The 25321-nt window shown below is 36.6% G+C and overlaps 3 protein-coding genes across 3 annotated transcripts; all 3 read left to right on the forward strand.

Annotated features, from left to right (window-relative positions):
• The first annotated feature begins 690 nt into the window (after positions 1 to 690).
• Positions 691 to 5329, forward strand: LOC109172131 (carbon catabolite repressor protein 4 homolog 5-like). The gene is made up of 14 exons (XM_019321276.1): positions 691 to 1107; positions 1299 to 1462; positions 1774 to 1839; positions 1929 to 1981; positions 2121 to 2202; positions 2285 to 2331; positions 2464 to 2545; positions 2619 to 2711; positions 2798 to 2830; positions 2929 to 3023; positions 3222 to 3339; positions 3563 to 3648; positions 3726 to 3810; positions 4772 to 5329. Exons 1-14 carry the CDS (start codon positions 771 to 773, stop codon positions 4838 to 4840), a joined length of 1410 nt encoding a protein of 469 aa, XP_019176821.1. The 5' UTR covers positions 691 to 770; the 3' UTR covers positions 4841 to 5329.
• Positions 5330 to 9399: 4070 nt separating this feature from the next.
• On the forward strand, positions 9400 to 10517 carry LOC109172158. Its single transcript, XM_019321308.1, has 2 exons — positions 9400 to 9724; positions 9835 to 10517. Exons 1-2 carry the CDS (start codon positions 9400 to 9402, stop codon positions 10515 to 10517), a joined length of 1008 nt encoding a protein of 335 aa, XP_019176853.1.
• A 12366-nt stretch (positions 10518 to 22883) lies between these two features.
• Positions 22884 to 25206, forward strand: LOC109172353 (cytochrome P450 CYP736A12-like). The gene is made up of 2 exons (XM_019321540.1): positions 22884 to 23632; positions 24249 to 25206. The coding sequence occupies exons 1-2, from the start codon at positions 22943 to 22945 to the stop codon at positions 25059 to 25061; spliced, it is 1503 nt and encodes a 500-aa protein (XP_019177085.1). The 5' UTR covers positions 22884 to 22942; the 3' UTR covers positions 25062 to 25206.
• The last annotated feature ends 115 nt before the right edge of the window (positions 25207 to 25321 follow it).

A 25321-nucleotide genomic window follows, 5' to 3' on the forward strand; every position in this document is an offset into this window, starting at 1 on the left:
ATTATATATTATATATTAGGGCTTATGACTAGAGTCGAAGGCTCGCGAAGCCAAGCCCTTTAATTCAGAGTGGCCCCCAAAGTTAATCCCACAAATACCATTAACACCGTTGGTAGCATGGTTGAGTGAGGTCTTGGCTTACATTGAAAAATTCAATATAGCGAGGTTACTTCCCCCCATAAGTTGGAGAACCAGATCGACAAGTAAAAGTACTGTCGATTCCACAGCCACAAATAGTATGGACACGAACGATACTAATGAGTGTTAGGAGTTGACAATGGAAATTGAGCTCCTTATGCAATCAAGAGGGCTTAAGGATCGGAGGTAACCCAATCAAGCTGCTAATGATACAAACTTGTAACTACAATGTGATATGCTCAATTAACAAGAGCAAGAAGTTAGTGATCAATGTAATCTTTGGTCAATAGGACTCCACAGAGACGAAAATGATAAAGATGGTGTATACATGGCATATGTGGGCAACCCGACCAAATCTTCTAAATAGTTTAAACTTTTTGACTTTTTTGAATTTTATCTCTTAAATATAATTATCACAAAACACAAATATTTAATACGGAGTATAAAATTTTAAAAAATTAAAGAATTTATATAGACTTGTTAATTTGTTGCAAAAATTTAGAATTGAATTATCTAATTTTTAAAAATTTAAATATAATTACCGGCTTACCGCTGAGGTTTGTGAATTGTCCAGCTCGAAGGCGGCGATAGAGTATACCGGAATACAGCTACTGTACATTCACCATCATTGAATGGGTCGATTTACCGGCGGCGAAATGCCTCCGGCTAAGGAATTAGCTAAACATCCGACTTCCTCCAAACGCAAAACTCCCCGTTATAATGGCGACCGCCGCGAGAAACGGAAGAAGCGGAGAGTAACAGCAGTGCAAACTGAGGCTCATAGCGAAACCCTAAGTCTAGCAGACAATTCAAATCGCACTTCGACGTCTCATATGCATGCGTACGCACATGCCAATTATCACAGGGGCGGAGAGCATAGGGGGAAACGAAAGAGGCAAAGGCCGCCGGCTAATACTGTGGATCGGCGCAAGTGGGTGTACTCACCTCGGGACGTTTCACATTGTAAAGGTATGTGGACGAGTGGATGTTGTATCTAAATTAATTATAACCTTTACAAATTGAGGATTTTTTGTTTGGTTACAATTTCCTAGAAATTGCTTTGTTATTTATTACTATTTGCGCAATTTGATATGTTTCTGCATTTATCAGTGGCTTAGCAGCATGTTTTTTGTTTAATTTTTTTGTGCTGGATATTGCAGATGGCTTTGTATTTGTGTCGTATAATCTATTGGCAGTGGAAAATGCGAAAAAACATCCTGATTTGTACCCTAATGTCTTGCCAGAGTTGATGGATTGGGATTACCGGAAGCAAATCTTATGCAAGGAAATCCGGGGATATAATCCAGGCATTATGTGTTTCCAGGTAAAATTTTATTTTTTGCATAAACACTAATTTCAATGTAAAGCAAGTGCAATAATTTTTGGTAAGTTGAGAAGATAAATGGTGCTGTTGACCTGATTGTACCAGGACAAGATACTAATGTGCCCTGTTGGATAAATACAAGGGTACACGGTATTATCTCTTGATGACAAGTGTGGAGCTTTTATTAGCAGAGATTGAAAGTTTTAAATGCAAAATAGTTTCCTCCTCTATCAAGGATATCTAGTTTTCTTTGAAATGAAAACATGTTTCAGTGTGTATTTGCATTATTTTTATTAAACCTGTTACTGCAGGAGGTTGATCGGTATGATGATTTAGATAATCTCCTTCAGAAAGATGGGTTCAGAGGAGTGTACCAGGTTTTTTTTTTGGACCATCTTTTCCATTAGATATGTTGTTCATGTCAATTGAAAGTATGCATTCCAACTGCTTGGCTTTGTTTTACTAGCCTCGTACAGGGGATTCATGTGATGGGTGTGCAATATTTTGGAAGAACGAGCTGTATGATCTTCATCTTATTTACAGAATTTGGTGCTTTATAATTGATCACTGTGCTATTGGTCCTCGCATTATTAGCAACATAAATCTCTAGCAAAAAGCTGTTCTATTTTGCATCTGAAATAAGCATATTGGAATGCAGATTTACCCTTTTGCACAAAGAAAGCATAGAGTTCGAAAGGTTTGGTCTACGCAATAACGTTGCCCAGTTTTGTGTTTTCAAGGTAAAGTTGTCTCTGATCTGGGTAATACTAATACTAAGCAACCTAATTTTGACATTCCATTCCTTTCCTTTTATGTTTGCAGAGAAAAAGGAAAGAGTGTAGTAACGATTCAAATGCTTTGACATCAGAGTATGAAGTACTTCATCATTTGTTTAAAATCAGTGCTTATCCCATAATATACTGTAGATAGAAGTAATAATGAGAACATTTTCCAAATTTTCTATGCATCTATGGGTTGTGAACTGTGCAAATTTGAAATAGGGACATGTCCTCTCAAAGTTTTCTGGTAGGGAACATCCATGTACTCTTCAATCCAAAACGTGGAGACATTAAGCTGGGTCAGGTGTGAACAATTGTTAAATTATTAGTTGTGTTCCCCAATAAAGCTGGGTTTGTCATAAATTGCCTTATTGCAGATTCGTTTACTTGTTGAGAATGCCCAAAGACTTTCACAGGAATGGGGTAATATACCAATTGTACTTGCAGGAGACCTAAATAGTATGCCAAAGGTAATTTGTTCTTGGTTTAACAGTATAAGTATCAATCTAATAGTAAATGCAATTTTTGCAGCTTACCAATATTTTATTTTTTTTAGAGTGCAGTTTATCAGTTTTTGACATCATCTAAGGTGAATCCTTTACTTCCCAGACATGAGTCAGCATTATTATTTCTTTTATTTATTTATTTTTTTTTTTTTTTTAAATTATATTATTTCCTTTCTAACAGTTGGACATCCGCATGCATGAACGAATACATATCTCTGGGCAGATTGATCCATCTGTGAAACCGACCTATCGATTTAAGAGTGTACCTGCAGCGAGGTTCCTTGCATATTTTTACTCATTTACCATCTTAATCGTTTTTTGATATTCGTGCAGATAAAAATGCTTCAGTCATATCCAAGTGCAAATATGTTTGGTTTTTGAAATTTAATGCTTGTATTTCAAATATTGTAAATAGCCCATCTCTTCTGTGGCATTTACTAGATCACTAATTCTGTATCTATTCAACGTTTGTAGGGCTAGAAAACCATTAATGCATAGATGGACTGATGAGGAGCTTAGGCTTGCAACAGGAACAGTATCTGTTCACCTGCTACATCAATTAAAGCTATGCAGCGCCTATGCCGGAGTTCCTGTAACATTTTTTTTTCTTGAAAGACTCTTGTTTCTTAACCTAAGCATTGGATACATCAATGTTTCTGAAAGATACGCACTATTTAAAATTTTTGTTAGACTATTTCCTTTGTAGTAACAAAACCATAACCCACAATGAACAAGCCTTTAGTTTCATTCTTACATTGTTTCGAAAATTGAGATGAGTTTTTTTTAAAAAATATTTGGTGTTTTCAAATGCTCAGGGAACCTCTAAGACGAGAGATGACCTTGGAGAACCCTTGGCAACGTCATTTCATTCCAAGTTTCTGGGAACTGTTGATTATATATGGTGCTCTCTTGTTTCACCAAAGACTCTTTCTCTGTTCACTTTTGGTTTCTCCTGTAAACGTATTTGAGGTGATGCAGGCATACAGCTGAGCTTGTTCCTCTGAGGGTTCTTGATCCCTTGCCTGTCAACATTTTGAGAAGGACCAGAGGGCTTCCAAGTGAGGTAACCATCATCTATTTAACAAATACAAGGGAAAGAAGTGCGTATAATGAATTACATTAGTAAGCAGATATTTGATGCTACTAGCCATTTTGCCCATACTAAATATCATTCTCATTACATTATCTGTTTTCTTCTGATCATCATCAAAGTGGTTAAACTGTTCCTTGGCTTCACCTACTATGCTGAATCCACTTGTGATCATTATCATTTCAGAAACTGTTTTCAGTATATTTAATTTCTTCCTACTTCCTCTTTCTGCATACCATTCATCTATTGGAAAATAATTCTGAATATTTAATAAACACACATACATTACATTTCCAAGCCACAGTGTGGGCTATGATTTGTTGTGAAGTTATAGAGTTCTATCCCAGCAGTAAACTGTCTGGGCCATGCACCTGGTTTTATGGCCTGTTTGGTACATAGGAATTGAAATTATTTTCCCTTGTAATAATTCCCACATGGGATTTACAATTCCCTCCAACCATGGAATTGAAAATCCTAGGCCCCAGAATTGGAATTCCACAGCAAATGTGGAAGGAAATAGAATTAATGCCACATGGGGTCCTCTGAGTATAGTGGTTTTGCCACGTTTAGGACTAAACGTGGCAAAATCACTATACTCGGAGGACTCCAGATGACTCAATAATTGTAATGACAACTTTGCCTTTATTATTAAAGGCATTATAGTCTTTATATCACTTCTTCCTTTTCAGTTCTCAGTAATTCTATTCCTTCCTACAAAACAATGTGATTTGAATTTCTACTTTATTTTCACCTTATTTCCACTAGATTACAATTTCTTTCCCCCTAATTTCCCTCTTCCAACCAAACGCCCCCATTAATGAAAGATAATAAGGTTTCAGTTTGAACTAATTTTAAATTGTACAGTCTCAAATGTACTCCATAGTAATATATTTTTCAGTTCTCAATGCGGACTGACATTTCTTTTAATTTGCAGGAATGGGGAAGTGATCATCTAGCTCTAGTTTGCGAACTAGCATTTGCAGGTGAAGGTGACGAGACGTGAATTGCATTTGTGGAAGCTGCTTGTTTGGCTAACCATTCACGAACTGTAATTGACAACGTGATGCTTCATTGCTCCACATAAATTATTCCGGTTTTCCAAATCTTATTCGAAAAGAACTGTAGAGACATGTCGCAATTGGATACCAAGATGTGTGATATATTAGGGCATCCCCATCAATGGTTTTTTAGATGGAAATGCTTGTGGAGGAGAGAGGGAGAGGAGAGAAAAGAATTGAGAGTGCTGCACGGAGATCTGGTTTTGGTTTTTAACTCTGCAATGGGTCTCACCAAAATGAACTTATTGTTGCATCAGTCGTGTGAAGCAAACTGCCCAGCCGGGCGTGTGGATATTCCACGCGCTCACTGGGCGCGTAATTTCCTTTTTTTTTTTCTTTTTTTTTCATTTATCCTTTTTCTCTCCCATGTTTTCTTTTTTTAGTCACACCTGTAAAAATTACTCAAAATCTACAACTATTAGAAATGTTTTTAACCGTGGTTGTTCATGACACATGGCAAGAGACATGTGTTACATTCAAACTTTAAGAAAAAAAAGTCAAAGGTTCAAGAGTTATATATCATGGGAGGAAATGACAAACCTAAACTAACAAAAGTTATAACTTTAAAGAGAAATGGACTCAAAATCAAGTCTTATAGAGTATATTATATGGTAGTACTCTGTATCTTTGTAGCTTTTACTTGGCATCCTTAGAGCATCCCAAAAGGGGATTTTGGATTGGGTTTTGAGGAGAAAAGTGTGAGGTGGAAGAGAGAGGGGAGAGTGTGTTGCTGGAGGTCTCCTAAAGAAGAAAGCAATTCATGGTCCGTCACATTTGCTGACATGTGTGTGTTTGTTCATGGTCCGTGTGTGTTGTTCATGGTCCGTGTGCTGGACATCCGTTGGATGCGTTCATAGGTCCGTGTGTGTTGTTCATGGTCCGTGTGCTGGACATCCGTTGGGCGCGTTCATAGGCTCCAATTTAATTTATTTATTTATTTTGAATTTTGCTGACATTTTGTTGCATTTTTTTTTTTTTACCTCCTTCTCTCATTTTCTCTTTCCTAATCACACCTACAAAAACTTTTCAAAACCCAATAGTGGGGATTTTGGTATGATTTTTGAAAAGTTTTTGCATGTGTGATTAGGAAAGAGAAAATTTACTCACCAAAAAAAAAGAAAGGGAAAATGAGAAGAAATAAAAAATAAAAAATAAAAAATAAAAACCAAAACAAAATAAGAAAAAGGAAATTAAAAAAGCAAAAAGCAACCTTTTCAGAAGCAAAAAAAAGAAGAGAACTGATGCACCAGCAGGCGCATGCACTGGGCGTCCTTGTGCGCCACACGAGCACTGCATCACGTTCAATTCTTTCTTTACTGTTTCGCGGGACCCCCAAAAAGCTCAAGATTTGCATAGCAACTGAGGGCAACTCACTCATTCTCTCTCTTCCCTCTCTTTCCTCCACCTCACTCATCTCTCAAAATTTGTTCCATAATCCTCCAAATGGAGATGCTCAGCATCAACGTAATCAAATATTATATTTCTGGGAGAAGAAATATTATATTTCTTATTCCACGATTAAAAAAAAAAAAAGAATATTACAAGGATTTGAAGAGCACATAGAAATTGAGAAAAATGAAAATCGCATGGATAATAGCGTAAATTTCAAATTTTAGGAATTTAAACTTCAATACTTTGCTTTAAAAAAAAAAAAAAAAAAACTTCAATACTTTAATCGAAAGATGCTATATTAAATTAAAACTTGGCTTTGATGGCTTGTTTTATGTGGATTGTGTAGGTTTGAGTGGTGGACTGACTTTATTGTGGAGGAAGAATAACATGGCAAGGTTAATGAGTTTTTTGAAAAATCATATTGATGTAGAGGTCAGTATGACTGGGTTGTCACATTGGCGGATGACTTATTACTATGGTTTTACAGAACGAAATATGCATAGTGAGGCGTGGGATCTATTAAAATGACTTGCTCCTAGACGATCTACTTTACCAGGGTTATAGTGGGTGATTTTAATGATCTTTTGTTCCAGTACGAGAAACGAGGGGGCAATCTGCACCCAAATAATCTCCTTCGCGGTTTTGGGGAGGTTGTTGAGCACTGTTGGCTGTCCCAGCTGCATATGGATGGTTACCAGTTTACTTGGGAGAAGGGGAAAGGAACGAGCAGATGGATTGAGGAGAGATTAGATAAAGTGTTGGCTACAGTTAAATGGCGTGAAATAGTGACAGGGGCGAAGGTCTCTAATATGCTCACCAGTAGGTCTGATCATTCGGCCCTTTTCCTAGCGATCCATGATCCGGTAGGAAGGGGGGAGTAGGAAGGCGGGGATTTCGTTTTGAGATGGTCTGGCTTTATGATGAGGGGTGCAGGGGAGTGGTTGAGAAATCTTGGGAGGATGGGAGGATGGGAGGAGTAAGGGCCTGCAAGATTGTGTTTCAAATTGTGGAAACCGCCTATCACAGTGGGGTGGTGACCGGCTCATAAATTTGGAGAACGGATCATGAGCCTTCGGAGGGCGCACTGATTTAGTTTCGTTGACTGAATTCCAACGCCTGGAGGGGGAACTTACCTGCCTAAAGGCTCAGGAGGATGCTTATTGGAGATAGAGGGCCAAACAACATTGGCTTAAAGATGTTGATGCAAATACAAGATTTTATCACAAGTATGCCTCCCACTGAAGAAAAAAAAAAAAAAAAAGAATGCTTTATCTAAACTTATGAATGATTCGGGGGATTGGGTTGAGGGGAAAGCTATGAAAGGAATTATTATGGAATATTTTGATAAAATCTTTTGCACTAGCAATCCTGGTACTAGTGATAACTTGTTTGGTAATATAATTCCACGTGTTACCCGCGCCCAAAATGAGTCTTTACTCCGGCCCTTTGAATTTGATGAGGTAAAAGATGCTCTCTTTGCTATGTTTCCTGATAAAGCACCTGGCCCTGATGGAATGAACACAGGGTTCTATCCGCACTTTTGGGATGTAGTGGGAGGGGATGTTTCACAATTTATAACGAATTGCCTAAATACCGAGTTTGTTCCTCCTAATTTGAATTATACGGATGTTGTGCTAATCCCCAAGAAGAATACCCCTGAACTGGTCACAGATCTTAGGCATATAGCTTTGAGTAATGTGGTTTACAGGATTATGGCTAAGATGATTACTAACAGGATGAAGCCTATGATGAAGGATATTATTTCAGACTCGCAGAGTGCGTTTATACCAGATAGACTTATCACTGATAATATTTTAATCGCTGCAGAAGTTGGGCACTATTTAAATAGAAAGCAATGCGGTGCGGTTAGTTGGGGGGCCCTGAAATTGGATATGGCAAAAGCATATGACCGTATGGAATGACCATTTTTGAGAGGAATGCTTTTGGCCCTGGGTTTTGATGAACACTGGGTAAAATTAATTATGCTATGTGTAACTACTGTCTCATATAGCTTCTTGATTAATGGCTCTCGTAGTAACCCGGTAACTCCCACTCGAGACTTGAGACAAGATGATCCGTTATCTCCCTATCTCTTTATTATTTGTGCAGAAGGACTTTCTTTACTATTACAACAGGCACAGACTACTAGTTTAATACATGGATGCAGGGTAGAAGGGGAGCCCCCAATCTCTCATTTATTTTTCGCGGATGATAGTTTGTTATTCTTTAAAGCTAATGTGCAAGATGCTACAGAAATTAAAAACTGTTTATCTATATATGAGAAGCTATCTGGGCATGTGGTCAATTATCATAAGTCTAGTATTTATTATAGCAAAAATACTGGAATAAATGACAGGGATGAGGTGGCCCAGATTTTGGGTGTTATTCAGGAAAATATTTGGGTTTGCCATCTTTTGTTGGGAGGAATAAAAAAGCAGCTTTTGCCTATATTGAGGTAAGATCAGACAGAGAATTAGGTCATGGAACAAGAAGTTTTTATCACAGGCTGGTAAGAAAATTTTATTGAAAAGTGTGGCTCAATCTATGCCTACCTTTTCAATGAGTGTTTTTTTATTACCTGTGGCAGTTTGCACAACCATTGAGAGAATGATAAACATGTACTGGTGGGGTTCAGGATCTGACCGAGGTATTCATTGGAAGGCCTGGGATAGATTGTGCATTCCTAAAAAATATGGAGTTTTGGAATTTAAAGACCTAAGGGCTTTTAATTTGGCAATGTTAGGCAAACATGCATGGCAAATGTTAACGAATCCAAGTTCATTGGTGTCACGTATTTACAAGGCAAGATATTTTCCTAACCAGACTTTTCCTGAGGCAGGGATAGGAAATAATCCCAGTTTCTGTTGAGCGCAGTATTATGGCAGCTAAAGACCTCATTTGTAGTGGGGTGAGACGGCGGGTTGGAAATAGTGGTAGTACCTTAATTTGGGAGCATCCTTGGCTCCAAAATGACCTAGTCCCAATGATCCATACAAAGATGCCCCAACAGTTGGCAGGAGCCAGAGTGATAGGTTTAATTGACCAGGCAACCGGAACATGAGATCACCACATTCTCACAGATATTTTCCAACCTAATGATGTGACTAGGATTATGAAAATACCTGTCTCCTCGGATTATGAAGACTCTTGGTACTGGCATGGGGACCGCAATGGTTGTTACACTGTGAAGAATGGCTACAAGCGCATTATTGGGAATTATGAGTCTAATAGTAATGGGGCTTTTGATAAATGGCTTACCTTGTGGCAGCTAAAAATACCTCCAAAGTGGAAGACTTTTTTATGGAGAGCTATAAGTGATATCCTCTCCACTACTAATAATTTGATTATAAAGAGGGTGGATGTTGATCCAATTTGTGCCATGTGTGGAATCATTCATGAAGACACTATGCACCCATTGGTTTTGTGTGGTTATGCAAGTTCCATATCGGGATAATCTAACCTTCCATTTCCCAATATTACAACAAATATTTTCCATGATTGGTTTAGTGCAATCTTGAATGTTACACTAATGGAATTATGTACGCAGCTACTATTCTATATCATATCTGGAGGGCGTGGAACGGAGTGGTTTGGGATGCGTGTCTACCATTGCCCAGGAAAATACTTGCCACGACGACAGCCACCTTGCACGCATGGAGGAAAGTTCACGATGTAATGCCCAACACACCGCTGACCGCTGCCTCGGCCGAAGGACTGCCGGCTGCCTCCACGGCCGGACTGCCGCCTTTCGCCGCTCCAGATCACGCAACCGCACTGTATCATCGAAGATGCTACGTCGACGTCGATTATCGCTATGCCACAAACTCGGCCACGGTTGGAGTAATATTGCTCGATGCGAATGGTGGATATATCTCGGCATACAGCGCCCCCCTTCCAAACTGTTTTTCACCACTTATAGCCGAAGCATTTGCGGCAAAGGAGGCACTATCTTGGCTACATGCTCGTGGAGAGCAGTCTGTTCGTCTATACACAGACTGTCATACACTGCAGTGCTATCTATCTTCGTCAGATGACCCGCCCCGAACTTATATTGGTTATGTTATTGATAGTTGCAAGACTTACATCTCGACATTTCATGCCTACTCAGTTCTTTTTATTCCTAGATCGCAGAATTATTTAGCACATATTTTAGCTTCTACTGCTTTTGAACAGGCTACGACTATGTATTGGGACTCCGTCCTTCCTGACTCTATTTCAGCTTATATCTAAATATAACCACACTGGTTTCCTTCAAAAAAAAAAATAATAAATATCAAGGTCAAGCACCTTGGGCTCAAATAGCACCCATGTGGCTCCCCTTGAGGGAAGGTCACAGGATCGAACCTTGGTGGTGGGGTTTTTACTCTTTAGACTGCAATAGATAGAGAAAGTATAGAACATATACTACTTTGTAACAATAGTATTCAAAAAAAATTAAATATCAAGGAAAAGAAAGTAATACATACCCTTCTAATGCAGAAAATTAGAAAATTACCTTGGACTAACCCAATTAAATGAAAGGATAAAGAAGGTAAGGACAAGAAGAATTCCCATAAAGGACAAGAATAATATTCATAAAGATTGCTTGAAGGTTACAAAAATTATCGCTGATCGCGTTTTGTCGATCCGACCTCCTTGTCGCCGGCTCATCGTGATCCACCGAACCAACCTCTTTGACCCGATCAGCCTTCTTTGGGTTGACCTTGAGGCAAGTTGTTGGGATCTCTCATCTTGGGTCAGGTCTGCTTCGTACTCATTGGTTCGAATCCCATATATATATATATATATATATATATATATATATATATATATATATATATATATATATATATATATATATATATATATCATCAGGCCCTCGCTCTTCGAGCTAAGAGACATCGACAACAAGAGAGAGTATCTACTACGAATTCTCTATGATTTGGACAATTCCATGTCATCCTTGTCGCTCAGGATAAAATTATTATTAATGAAGATGAGGTCTTCCTAGCTGATCTTGCACGGGTAGAGGGTGGTGGAGAGCACGACAAGTCCTCTAAAACCGAGTCAAAAATGGGAGCTTAGCAATAGGTTGCTTAGATTTTTATCCCTTTCATTTTGTTCTATTGTCTTGAATAAGGTATCCCAAGCTCTATCAAAGAAAATATTTCCTTTGATAGGCCTTCTTTTTCTTTGTTCCTTCAAGGCATGCGTTCATTTTGCAATCTTACTACGTGGGTTGACTTGGTCTCTCTTTGTCTTTAGTACATGGTCATTGTACGTATACATGTGCACACGCGCACACACACAAGGTTGGACCTTGTATTGCCCTTAGAAAATTACTTGGTCATTTTTTACTAAGGCATTGGCCTCGGCCAAAGGCTCTTCCATTCGATAATAGGCGAGGTCAAGTATTGTATTGCCCCTAGAGAATACTTAGATTTATCTTAGCTAATACTTGGGCTTGACCAAGAATGAACTCTTCCATTTGCTGGTGAGCGATGTTAGACCTCATACCACCCCTAAGGAAAAACTTAGCTTTTTCTTGGGCGAACTCGAGCTCAACAAAGAACGAGATCTTCCATTCGGTGATGAGCGAGGTTAGACCTAGTACCACTCCTTGGGAATACCTTCTCGTTCGATGCTATACAGGTCGGACCTTGTAATGCCTATAGTGAAAGCTTAGTTTTTTCGCCAATGATTGGGCTTAGCTAAGAATGAACTCTTCCATTCGATGGTGAGCAAGGTCAAAACTTGTGTTACCCCTAGGAAATAATTTCCCGTTCATCGCTAGGAGAGGTTGAACCTCGTAATGTCACTAATCTTCGCCAAAGCTCGGGCTCGACTAGGTACGAGTTCTTCTATCGATGGTAGCGAGATTGAACCTTGTACCACCTCGATCTAGGTAATACTTTCCTGTTCAATGCTAGGTGAGGTCGATCCTAGTGACGCCCCAAGGAAAAGACTTCGTCATTCGGCATTAGGTGATGTTGGACCTCATAACGGCAATAGGGAGAATCGAGGTCAGACTAAGTGTCCTTGACCTTGGCCACAAATTAATTCATTTCCTTGACATGCCATTTTGGAAAATTGAGGTCGGGGTCAACACCTTGGCCTCAGGGTCGGACCTCGCTCTCCCCTCAATAGGTGCTTAATGACTACGAATAGGAAACAAGTTTCCATATGTCTTACCCTACCTAAATTCCTAAGACTGCCTATTTTATAGAGATTCCAAATACTATATCTATATTCCATACCAAACCTATTTAAGTCAAGTTTGAATAGTTCGAATTTGAGTCAAATCAAGCTCAAACTATTAAAAAAAAATAAAAGTTTGAACTGAGTTTCAAGTTGATTAAAGTAAAATAAAAATATTGTTCAAGTACTCTTATGAATTACAAAGAAATTTTCTTCTTTCTATTTTTCTGGAGAACAAAATTAGTTTTCGACTAATTAAATATCTTTCTTCACCAAAATATTGTATAATATTGACCAAAACTGTATTAATTACATTGTATTTTACTCATAACTTTTATATATAGTCCAAAAACATTCAACTCTAATCAGAGAACCAAGTATTATATACTCATTATGCCTACTGGGAAACTCTTTCATCCGTTATGAAGATCTCATTTAGCCATTGGAGGTCTTCTTTGTTGAGTTCTGCCATGCGAATATCAACATCTTCCATCCATAAACTATCCAACATATCTTCTGAACCATAACCACAAGGAAAATCCTCAAAATCCAAGCATCTGAAATCACACTGCATTTGAATCACTTCTTCACTATTGTAGCCATGGTGCCACAGTTGTCTTGAGATGTTAACATCGACGAAATTATTATGCTCGAAGCCTAAACGCCTCAAGTCATTGCCAACCCTCGCATTTTCCTCGGTGTCGAGGATGAGACAACTAATTGAAGGTGAAGTTGAAAGTTTTGGTTCATTAGGTATCCCTGGAATAGGCTCATTGCCAACCCTTGCATTTTCCTCGGTGTCGAGGATGAGATGACTGATTGAAGGTGAAGTTGACAGTTTTGGTTCATTAGGTATCCCTAGAATAGGCTCATTGCAAACCCTCGCATTTTCCTCGGTATTGAGGATGAGATGACTGATTGAAGGTGAAGTTGAAAGTTTTGGTTCATTAGGTATCCCTGGAATAGGCTTATTGCCAACCCTCGCATTTTCCTCGGTGTCGAGGATGAGACGATGGATTGAAGGTGAAGTTGACAGTTTTGGCTCATTTGGTATCCCAGGAATAGACTCATCCACTAAAGTGGCACTGGACTCATGATGGGTTTGGTTCACTTTTAGTTTCTTGATAGGATTATTATCTTCTTCTTTGGTTGGATCTTCATCACCCTCTAGTCCCAAGTTGAATTCTTGGCATAATTGATCTTCCAAGAATTCTGAACCTGATTCTTGAGAAGCAACTGATGTTTCATAACATGGATTCTTCTTATCCTTGTCTAACATACTAAGCATTCTTTCAAATTCTGCCTTCTGGGCATCATAGGCTCTAGCAGCATCTTCAACACTGGCAAAAGTTCCCACCCATTTTCTTTTCTTTTCAATGGGGTTTCTAATCTCCACTGCAAATTTCCCCCATTTCCTCTGCCTAACACCTTTCGGCAATCCGAGTTTTCGGGCATAATCCTTACTAATCTTACTATGATCAATTTGTTCTTTATCTGAAATCTGAGAAGGGTTTTTTGCAATTGGAATAATCACCTCCTTAACAACACGTTTAACTTTGCTATGAGCATTCTTATCATCATCATCATCAGTATCAGAATCTGTAGCATCAGGATCATTGTAAATTATCTTAACTTTTTGCACAGAATTCAAACATTCTATTCCCCTCTCATTCTTAACTCTATAAGGCACTTTACTCATATCTGAAACCCTTCTACAAATTCAGAAGATCAGAAAAACCCTGAAACTTCAAATAGGTTGAATCTAAAGATCCAAAGAACTCTTAAAGGGATTCAAGAATTCCCCCCAATTTGGTATAAATTGGGACCCTTTTCTGTGCAAAAGTTCAATGCATTCCTGAACGAAACAGCCCACCCTGCAAGAAAACACAAAACCCCACCGTATCCCCATAAACCCCATCAACACCACATTACACAATTTCAATAAAAAGCACCAAAAAAACACAAGAATTTATTTACTTTCCTCACATATATGATCATTCAAACATTGGGTACTGAAAAAAAAAAAAAAAAAAAAAAAAAAAAAACCAAGTATTGAGAATTTAAAAAAAAAAATAAACAAGCTTTTTTTTTTTCCAAATTGTACACATTGAGAGTAAAGATCATACCTTTGGACCTGCGAACAATGGTTATTATGATCGCAAGGATGAGAAGAAAAGAGAGAAATTATGTGATGGGAAAGAAGAGACGACCGATCAGAACTATATGAATGGTTAAAGAGTTCTAATCCCAAACGACGTATAAGCAGTTTGGAGTAATTAATTTATACTCCGTAATATGGAAAGGAGCCAAAACGAATTGAAGCGATGTTTTCGAAGATATTTATGTCAAGAAAATACAGGGGATTCCGAATGTATTTAAAATAGTAAGCTTGCCTTAAATGCTCCATGGAAATTTCCTTTTTTCAGGCGATTTTTCCCGTTCCCAGCGGGAGTTTCGTCCCGCCCGAGCGCTCTCTCATGCAGAAATAGAAAGCGGGAAAAGTACTGGGCTTATTGCCAAATTCAATTATTCAAACGCCCTCCATAACTTCTAATTTCCCAATTGGGCCCTTTAGATAATTTTGGAATATAGTTTCTAAATTATGAGTTTTACTCGAGGGTGTTCTGATTTTTTCAATCATGATATATTTTTAATATACTAAATGTATATTTTTAATACATTAACCACACGTTTGATTCACGGAATGAATTTTGAAAAAATATGAATGTTATTTCATAGAGAATGGAATAAGCAAGGAATAGAACAAGAATTGTATTTTATGATTGGCTCGCTGAAGGAATATATTTTAGAAATTATAATCCACTGTTTGTTGGTTTAAGGAAAGATGTAATATATATTTGTAAAAGACATAAATATCATTATTCAAAATGATGATGATGATGATGATGGTGGTGGTGGTGGTGGTGGTGGTGGTGGTGGTGGTGGTGGTGGTGAAATAGGCCCTCCAACTATAAGCCAGAGTCCAATTAGCCCCATAAACTAACAAAAGTTTTAATAAGGCCATTCATCTCTTCACTTGTATGCAATTAAGTCCATAACTTTTTAAATTTGTGCAATTAACTCAATTTACAATTGCACACCTAATTTTAAATTTGGGTCTGTTAATTACAATCACGCATAGGGCATTGATGAAACGGTGCACATAATTTACATTATATATTCAACACAGGTGAAAAATTATGCTTATTATCATTGCCTTTTTTAGGAAGGATGATTTGGTTCTATTTTTTAAGGTGCATCATGTCAATGCACTAAAATTACAGTGAAGCACACTAGGAGACTAAATCAATCAAAAATTCATTTATGGTGGAAGTGACAACAAGAGGAAGCATGGATCACGTCAATTAATGGAATGTTGCGTTGTAAAAACTATGTTTAGGCTACTATCCAATAAGGATGCTCCCCTCTAAAACTGTTATTTCACCCGTTAATCCAATATTTCTGCCACAGGTCATAGTTATGTATTCTTAAAATATTTACTTTTATGAAAAATTTGATAAACTTGCATTGATATATGTCAGGATACTGAATGATACTTTAATAAATTCTAAGACAATAATTTAAAAACACACATTGGGCATTGGACTATCCGCGCAATGCTTGTGTGGTAACTAGTAGTAGTGAGGAGGAATATTGTCTATAACAACTACACTATTGTAAAAAAATAGAATAAAATTATTGTTCTAAAATCTAAATAGAATACATTATTGCAAAAACGACGTCGTAGTTTTTTTTGGTTAAATAAAATAATAAAAATTATGGTTGCAAAAATCGCCCTAGGTGCTAGGCGGCGCCTGACCGCGTCGAGGAACGCCGAAATCGACCTCCTCCACGACCGGCCGCCTGGGTGGTCTAGGCGGCCAAACTCTTTTCTTTTTTTTTTTTTAGGTTATTTGCCAAAACGACGTCATTTTGGCTTTCTAGTTGATTATCTCACATTTTGATTGCATATTGAGGAGAGCAAAAATTGTATTTGGATAAGGCTTTTGAAAGAGATCGAGTTATAGATTCTTTAAATTGGAGTGCAAAATCTGAAATACCAGTTTAATCAAAAATAATAATTAAATATTGATGAATATTGTATATAACGCCTACACTATTGTAAAAAATAAAAAATAAAAATTCCCTTGCAAGATGAATAACTCATTCCTGGCAGGAGTGGGTGTTGGTTCAATTTGGGTGACACGTGAATTTTATTTTGGATATTCGAAAATTTTGGATGATGTTTTTAACACTTGATATCCAAACCAAATTTAATTCGAATATATTTCGTTCTGGTGAAATTATTTTGATTTATTTCGAGTTAGTTTGGATATATCTAAAAATTATATTTTAATCGATTATGAATTTTTTTTAAGGATTTTATTATTTTTGTATCTATATTTTTCTATATACTATCAAATTAAAAATAAGACAAAATAGTAATTACTGAGACTTTTGAGAATTAATATATTATTAATTATGAAATACATTTAAAATTTTATATACATAATTTATATTATTATATTTATAATAATAAATTTTGGATTAGTTCGGGTATAGATAATTTTTTAATACTCGATATCCGAACCAAATTTATATTCGGATATACCAAAATTAAAATATCCAAATCGATAACTATTTGAGTCACCTGAAATTTAAAACTCAGTTCGGATTTCAAGTGGTAGTTCGGATAATTCAATTTACGCTCACCCCTAATTCTCGGGAACAAAAGGCATTACCAAACAACAGAATATGTATGTTCCCATGAATGTCATTTCATTCCAGGCTTATTCCGTGAACCAAACATGTTGTAAAAGATTTATTTTTAAAGTTACATTATTTGTATAATAAATGTTTATTGTTTGATAGTACATCAAATAATGAATCTGCAGTATATTAAAAACAAACATTTATTAATAATCCACATTCTAATGTGGACCATGATTTACAATATAATTTGCCATGATTTTTTAAGACAATTTTTACTTTTTTTTTTTAAATAAAGAGGAGGGGAACACCCGGAGATCGTTATGCGACCCTCACAGTAATGGCATCACCAAAAAGGCCAAGCTCATCTTCACGAAGATTTCTTTGAATGTCACTGGGTGGCCTTTCAAACCAGCTGAACTCATCATCTTGCTTGTAGGCTTGGTTCGCCATAACATCAGCCACTTTGGTTTTGTCCTCCGGGATCGGAGCATGATTGGAAGATATCTCCCAATTCCGAGTTTTTGCGATTCTGCAAAGATCAATGATATTCATTGCTACACCATCGTAGCTGTCAGTGCCATTGATTAGATGGTGTGTTCGACACTCTCCTTTTCTGCGCCACATATGCTGCAACTTTCATTCAGTGTGAATCCTCTCATAGATTTTATTCCAAGTCCTCCTTAGCTTCCTCCTTTGGCAGTGTTACTGTGTCCCAATTGACCATGCTTGTTTTCCATAAAAAGTTCCTCGTGGTCTTGTCAATTGCATCGCAAACCCCTTTTGGTAACAACATGGTTTGCATTGCATACCAGGGAATGGCATTAAGGACTGATTGAGTCAAAACTTGTCTTTACTTTAGACCATGCATCAAAGCACATCACACAAATAGTGAACTTTAATTATGCATACAAATAGTAAATTTTATGCATATAAATAATGATCATAGAAAAATAGTGAACCATATGCATATAAATAATAAATCATCAAGTTGTTTTTATATTATTTTATACAAATTCAAATAATGAACATTATGTATAAAAATAATGTATCCTATATATAGAAATAATGTACTCCATGCATAATTGTTTATATATATATACACACTATTAAATTTATTTTATATTTCGTGTAATAGTATTTTTTTTGAAACATAATTAATCTTTAATAATAAGAATACATATTATAATAGAGATATTATAAAAATAAATTCAATAATGCGTTTAGTAAAATTGTACTTATTTAGTGCACAACATTCACAAAGTGATAGATCATCCGAGGACTTTTTTTTTTTTTTTTTCATTTCAAAACATATTATCAAATGGTCTCTTGACTATAGCAAAATTACCAATTTGTTCATTGACTATTTTTTGACTAATTAAGTTCCCCAACTTTAAAAATCTTAACCAAGTTGGTCCTTCTTTTGTTTTGCCGTTAGACATTCGCTAACTAGGGACCAAATTGGTAATTTTGCTATAGTCAATGAACCATTTCGGTCATCACATGTACAATTTCCTACAAAAATTAATTACCGAAATGATGTCTTGACTATAGCAAAATTACCAATGTAGTCCTAAATTAACGGATGTCTAACAACCAAATAATCGGAGGACCAAACTGGTTAAGATTTTTAAAGTTGAGTGACTTAATTGGTCAAAAAAAATAGTCAATAACCAAATTGATAATTTCGTTATAGTCAAGAAATCATTTCGATAATTAACTTGTTTAATTAATTATCAAATATATTTTGATTAATTGTTGATTGATAAAATTTATAAATATCGATGTGTGAACCTGACAATTGGAAAATTTGTCATAGCCTGAAATGTTGAGTTGGGTTGAGTACGTGTTCATTGAGGCCAGAACCTCCTGTACTATTGCGAAAAACTACCGCTGCTTCAACCTACTACTACAGAATTTATTTTAGAGCATCCATAGTAGTAGAGATTTTTTTGCAATTTTTGAAAAGTTTTTGTAAATGTGATTAGAAAAGAGAATATGGGAGTGAGGAGAAAAAAAATAAAAAAAAAATAATAATAATAAAGAAACAATGCGTCAGGTGCGCTGTCAGCGTGCCTGACACACTACCGGGCGCGTGCAAACGTGCACTTTAAGTGATAATTTCAAAAAAAAAAAAATACTGTTTCAATATTCATCCTTTGCAAAAGAACTCAAACTACTCTTTCTCTCCATTTTCTCTCTCCTCCACATCTCCATTTATAGTTCCAATAACCCCAAATAAACTACTGATAGGGATGCTCTTAGAAACTTTGGCCTGTTTTGTAAAATAGTTAGTTTATCAGCTAATTTTAATTTATTTGACCACTATTAATTGTTTGATTTGATTAAAAAATCAATATAAGTGTTTGGTAGTTAGCTTTTTGTAACTTCAAAATGTTAAAATTCAAAAATCTGTTCAAAGTAACTTTTTCAATTAGTCTTTTTAAAAAAGAAATCATTCCAAAAAACTATCAACTAATAGTTAATTTACTAAACAATTTTCTACAATCAACTAATGTTATCAACTAGTGATATCTTTTAATTAACCTAATAAGCTAATAGCAAACATCTATCAGTTAATAATTACGGAGTATTTACCAAACAAGGACATTGCTATTGAGGGAGCGTCAGGGGCGGAGCCACCCCTACTCCAAGGGGGGTCCTGGCCCCCCACCCCCACCCCCACCCCACATTTTTAGTAAATATATAGGTCTATATTATTATAATATGGATAAATTACACTTTTGGCCCCCCTCCTTTAAAAAAAAAAATCTATTATTTATATATTAAATGAACTCGAAAGTTACACTTTTCGTCCCTAAGTTATTAAATAATTGTAGAATTCGTCCATAATTGTTGGTCATGTTCACTTTTCGTCCCTAAGCTATAATTGACGTTGTAAATTTCGTCATTTTAATAACAAGTTGCGGTCACTCTTCCTTTCTAAGCTATACTTCGTTCCTAATGTTTTGTTAGTAAAGGGACGAAATTTGCAACATCAATTACGGAGTATATTTTAGGGACGAAAAGTAAGCACGACTAATTTGACCGCCATTTTTTCTACCCATTATAGGTCTAACTCTCTTGGACTCTTATTAGTATAGTAGATAGATACGATTCGGAAAGGTTGTAATGAGTTAATATCTTATATCTAATATCGATTATAATGATTTTTCTTCATATAATTCAAAAAGTTTTTTTGTAATACTTTCTTTGTCAATACCCAACTTAGTTATCCACTATAGTTTTGTCTAATTTAATCACCAACTACCTCCACTGAGGCTTGAACTCACAACCTTCCAAATAAAAATCCAACCCGAGTACCATTAGACCATATTATCTTAGTCTAATAGTCAACAAACAGAAAATTTGATAGAGGACTCAATTAAATAAAACCTTCAAAGTTCATGACCCAATTAAGGATAAAGTTATTTAGAATTAAATCGAGAAAAAACTACTATAATAAAAGAGTAAATTGAATATGAGTTAATTCAATTTCTTGTCCTAGATTTATAAGTGACAATCCATTTAAGTCTTTTTTTTTTTTTTTTTTATTATAACATCCACTTTTGATCCTAGTATTATATTTTTTGTCCTTTATCAATAAAATAGTTTAAAAATCATTAACAAGGACATTTCAGTTTTCAATTATAGATTTTTTCAAATAAATAAACATAAATAATATAGCGGTTCAACCTACTTTGTATAAAAAAGATTAAAATGTCTTTGTATTTAATAACATTTCAACGATTTTGTCAAAGTGATCATGCTACAATAATACTAAGACAAAATACGAATATTCTAATAAAAAATGACTAAAAGTGAATTGTCATCTATAAATCTAGGACAAAAATGAAATAAAAGAGTAACTATTGCCTGCTAAAACGAATATAAAAATTTAATTAGTATAAGACGTGGGATAATGTTTTATTAAATATAATAAAAAGACCCGATAGCTAGCCGCCAACTCGCCAAGGAGTCAATACTGGCAAGCTTGCTTTATATCACTTTCAAAATATTTAATTAGTACATATAAGGCCTGGGATAATATTTTATTAAAATCGCCTGATAGCTACCCTCCAAGGAGTCAAATAGTCAATACTAACAAGCTACCTTGCTTCATATCATCACCTTCAAACATTATATTGAAAAATTTTAATCTCTACGGACCAATATAATTTACTATCAATAATACTATATATATATATATATATATATATATATATATATATATATATATATATATATATTCCCGAGTATTATATGTATTGCTATTATATGATATGTGCTATTAATGTGGACATGAGTGCATTTATCGATAAATGGTACTATTGTGTGGTGATTCTCGAAATATCGAGAATGAGCTTCGACGTGTCGAGCCCTGTGTGTGTAAATCGTTGGCTTGGAAAATTTTAGTGTATATACATGTGGTGAATTTTGTATTACCTTTATATTGTTGAGTAAAAATGATTTTGGACAAATCATATGGAGAAAATTGTATTTTGAAAGAAATTGTATTTTTGAGAAAAGTGTATTTGGAGAAAATTATATATTATGAAGAAAATTGTATTCTTGTGTGGAAAGTGTTTATCTGTGGAGAAATTGTATTTTTGAGAAAAGTGTATTTGGAGAAAATTATATATTCTGGAGAAAATTGTATTCTTGTGTGGAAAGTGTTTATCTTTGGAGAAATAATATGAAATATATATATATATATATATATATATATATATATATATATATATATATATATATATAGATTTTGGTTCCTGTGAGAACAGGTATTCCCGTGCGGTCAGTGCAGCATACACCATTAGGTATGCATAAATGCACTATACAGTGTTTGAGAATACACCAGAATGAAATTTCAAAAAATGCACCACACAAAAAAAATACACCACACATAATGGTGTATTTTCGAACACTCTGTGGTGCATTTATGCATACCTAATGGTGTATACCGCACTGACCGCACGGGAAGACATGTTCTCATAGGAACCTGACCCTATATATATATATAACTTATGGTTAAACCAAAATCATTAAAATAGTAATAATTGTATATGATACATACTATAATACTAATCAACATAGTAAAATTTTTCGTATTATATGTGATGTTGTTTTATATATTATCTTCTTTGTCAGATTATATGTGATTTTGTTTTTTTTATATTATTGTTACGTAATTAATATTCTTTGTTAGAAAACGGTGTGCTAGTCTCTTAAAAAACCATACTATTTCTCGGCAAGTACTTGGATGAGCATGTGCCAAAATCAATCTCTTGGCAGGCTATCTTTTTTATTTGGAAATATATATAAAAAGAATTAAGAGTTTTTAAATGAAATAAGTACAAAAGTAGTCTTATTTTCTGTCAGTTGCATGTGTTTGATTTGATTAATGAAGTTTTTTTTTGTGAGTATTACTGATTCTGTTCTAATATATTATATGTTCATAATTACTTTCTTAACTTACTAAAGTCATGATCGGGAAGTCATCTCGTGCCACTAGACCACCTAATATTATTATATAAAATTTATATATTTCAAAATTATATTAAAAGTAGTATTAGTTTCATTGTACATTCTCTTCATTGTATACTACGAAAAGTTTTTTTGGTTTCAACAGATACTCCAAATTTCAAAAATGGTTGCTTCCTTTCATCTATATATATAGTGAGAGGGAGGGAATTAGGGCTATCAAACACAGGAACAACTTAACGTAATCTTGTATTGCTGTCAAGTACGAGAATATCGTATCATTAATAATGTCTTCTGTTGGTTTAGCGCTTCTCTCCATATTTCTGGCAACCCTTTGGTGGTTCTTCCGTCACCGGAGGGCTGAAGAGTCGTCGAAAAGTGGCCGGAAACTTCCGCCGGGGCCACGTCCGCTTCCTATCATCGGAAACCTCCACCAGCTGGGCACTCTCCCGCACCGGAACCTTAACGAGCTGTCAAAAAAATATGGCCCCATAATGTACTTGAAGCTGGGGAAAGTGCCAGCGGTGGTGGTTTCGTCGCCGGCCGCCGCGGAGCTGATCCTTAAGACCCACGACGCCGTGTTTGCCAGCCGGCCGAAGAACGACGCGGTGAAAAACATCGCCGACGGGTCGAAGGGGATGGCGTTTGCGCCGTACGGGCCTCACTGGCGGGGGAATAAGAAATTTGCGACCCAGGAGCTTCTCACCGCGGCGAAGATCGAGTCGTTCGGGGATTTGCGGAGGGGGGAGATGGTAGCGTGGGTGAAGTCGATAGAGGCGGCAGCCGGCGGCCGGGAGGCGGTGGATCTCACGGCGGAGGTGGGGAGGTTGATTGAGAACGTTACATACAAAATGCTGTTTGGGACTAGTAACAATGATAACCATGACTTGAAACTCATCGTTCAAGAGATTGTGTCGTTGATCGGAGCTTTCAATATTGCAGACTATCTTCCCTTTCTAAAGCCATTTGATCTTCAGGTAACAAATTGGTTACACGTTGGGACAACCAGCCAATTAGTTAGTTATTTGATAATCATCATCACCTTTTCAAAAATCAGTCTAGGCCCCGCCTATGCGCCCTTAAACCGTGGTGATTTCTGCTGTAGGCGGCGCTTAACTCGGCCGACTAAGCAACAGCCTAGTGCCTATGCGCCCTTAGACCGTCGCGATTTCTGTCCTAGGCGCCCAGTTGATCGGCCGCCTATGCGCCTAACTTGGCCGACTAGGCAACAGCCTAGTGCCTATGCGCCCTTAGACCGTCGCGATTTCTGCCCTAGGCGCCTAACTCGGCCGACTAGGCAATCGCCTAGTGCCTAACTTGGCCGAATTTGATGTGTGCCCGTGTAACATGACATATATACACTCACCCATGTGCACTGTCTTTTTTTAGTTAGCCGCATAGGCGGGGCCTAGGCAGTCTAGTCGCTACGCTCTAGCGCCGGACTAGCGCCTAACGTCTACTGCAACCATGATAATCATATGGTTTCAAATTTAACTCCCTATGCCAGCTGTCTATTGACCTTTTTGGTTTAAGCGGATCAGCAATCTAGACTAGTTTATCTCTAATTCAACTACGCAAAATTGTTAATTTCAGGGCTTGAACAAGAGACTTAGGGCACTTGGAAAATCAGTTGATAAACTATTTTTAGAAATCGTCAAAGAGCATGAACAAGATGCAAAAAATGGTGTACAAAAGAGCAATAAGGACATTGTAGATATGATGCTGGCCTCCATGAAGAACCCTTCATCGTCCCACAAGCTTGACTTGGCAAGCATTAAAGCACTTCTCTTCGACATGATCGTAGGATCCGTGGATACCTCGTACGCATGGATCGAGTGGACTCTAGCAGAAATCATGAGGAATCCCAGGGTGATGAAGCTTCTCCAAGAAGAGCTGGAGAACAAAGTGGGACTGAACCGAATGGTGGAGGAGAAAGACTTGCCAAACTTGGAATACTTGGAGATGGTGATCAAGGAAAGCTTCAGGCTCCATCCCGTGGCCACGTTGCTCGTTCCCCGAGAGTCGTTGGAAGATATCGAGCTAAACGGGCACTTCATACCCAAAAAATCGCGAGTCATGATAAACTGTTGGGCAATCGGGCACGACCCCAGCATCTGGTCGGACAACGTGGAAGAGTTTTTTCCCGAGAGGTTCATGAGCAAGAGCGTGGATATCCGGGGGCATGACTTTCATCTCCTGCCGTTTGGGTACGGGAGGAGGGTATGTCCCGGAGTGAATTTGGGATTGATTAACGTTAAATTGATTGTTGGTCAGTTGATGCATTGTTTCAATTGGGAACTGCCTAATAAGATGTCCCCTCACGAGTTGGACATGACCGAGACATTTGGTTTGGCATCTCCAAAAGTGCAGCACTTAGTTGCCGTTCCCTCGTATCGCTTGCTTTAATTTGCTGATTACCTTATAGTCTCATGTTACAATTAATTTGGTTTCGTTTATTATTGTTTAGTCGAAATAATTTTCTGTAATAATTAATGGTTTTGTACCTTTCCACATAAAATATGTTGAGACAGAGAATGAGTGCGTTATGACATGTAAGAAAGTTTATTGACCAATGTGGGGTCTTATACTGTTCATGCAATCTTTATTTAATTAAATGATCTGATCTTCATGCAATTTAATAATGCCTCACCATCTATATTAATAGA

The sequence above is a fragment of the Ipomoea nil genome, unplaced genomic scaffold, assembly GCF_001879475.1.
Source record: "Ipomoea nil cultivar Tokyo-kokei standard unplaced genomic scaffold, Asagao_1.1 scaffold0415, whole genome shotgun sequence".
NCBI lineage: Eukaryota > Viridiplantae > Streptophyta > Magnoliopsida > Solanales > Convolvulaceae > Ipomoea > Ipomoea nil.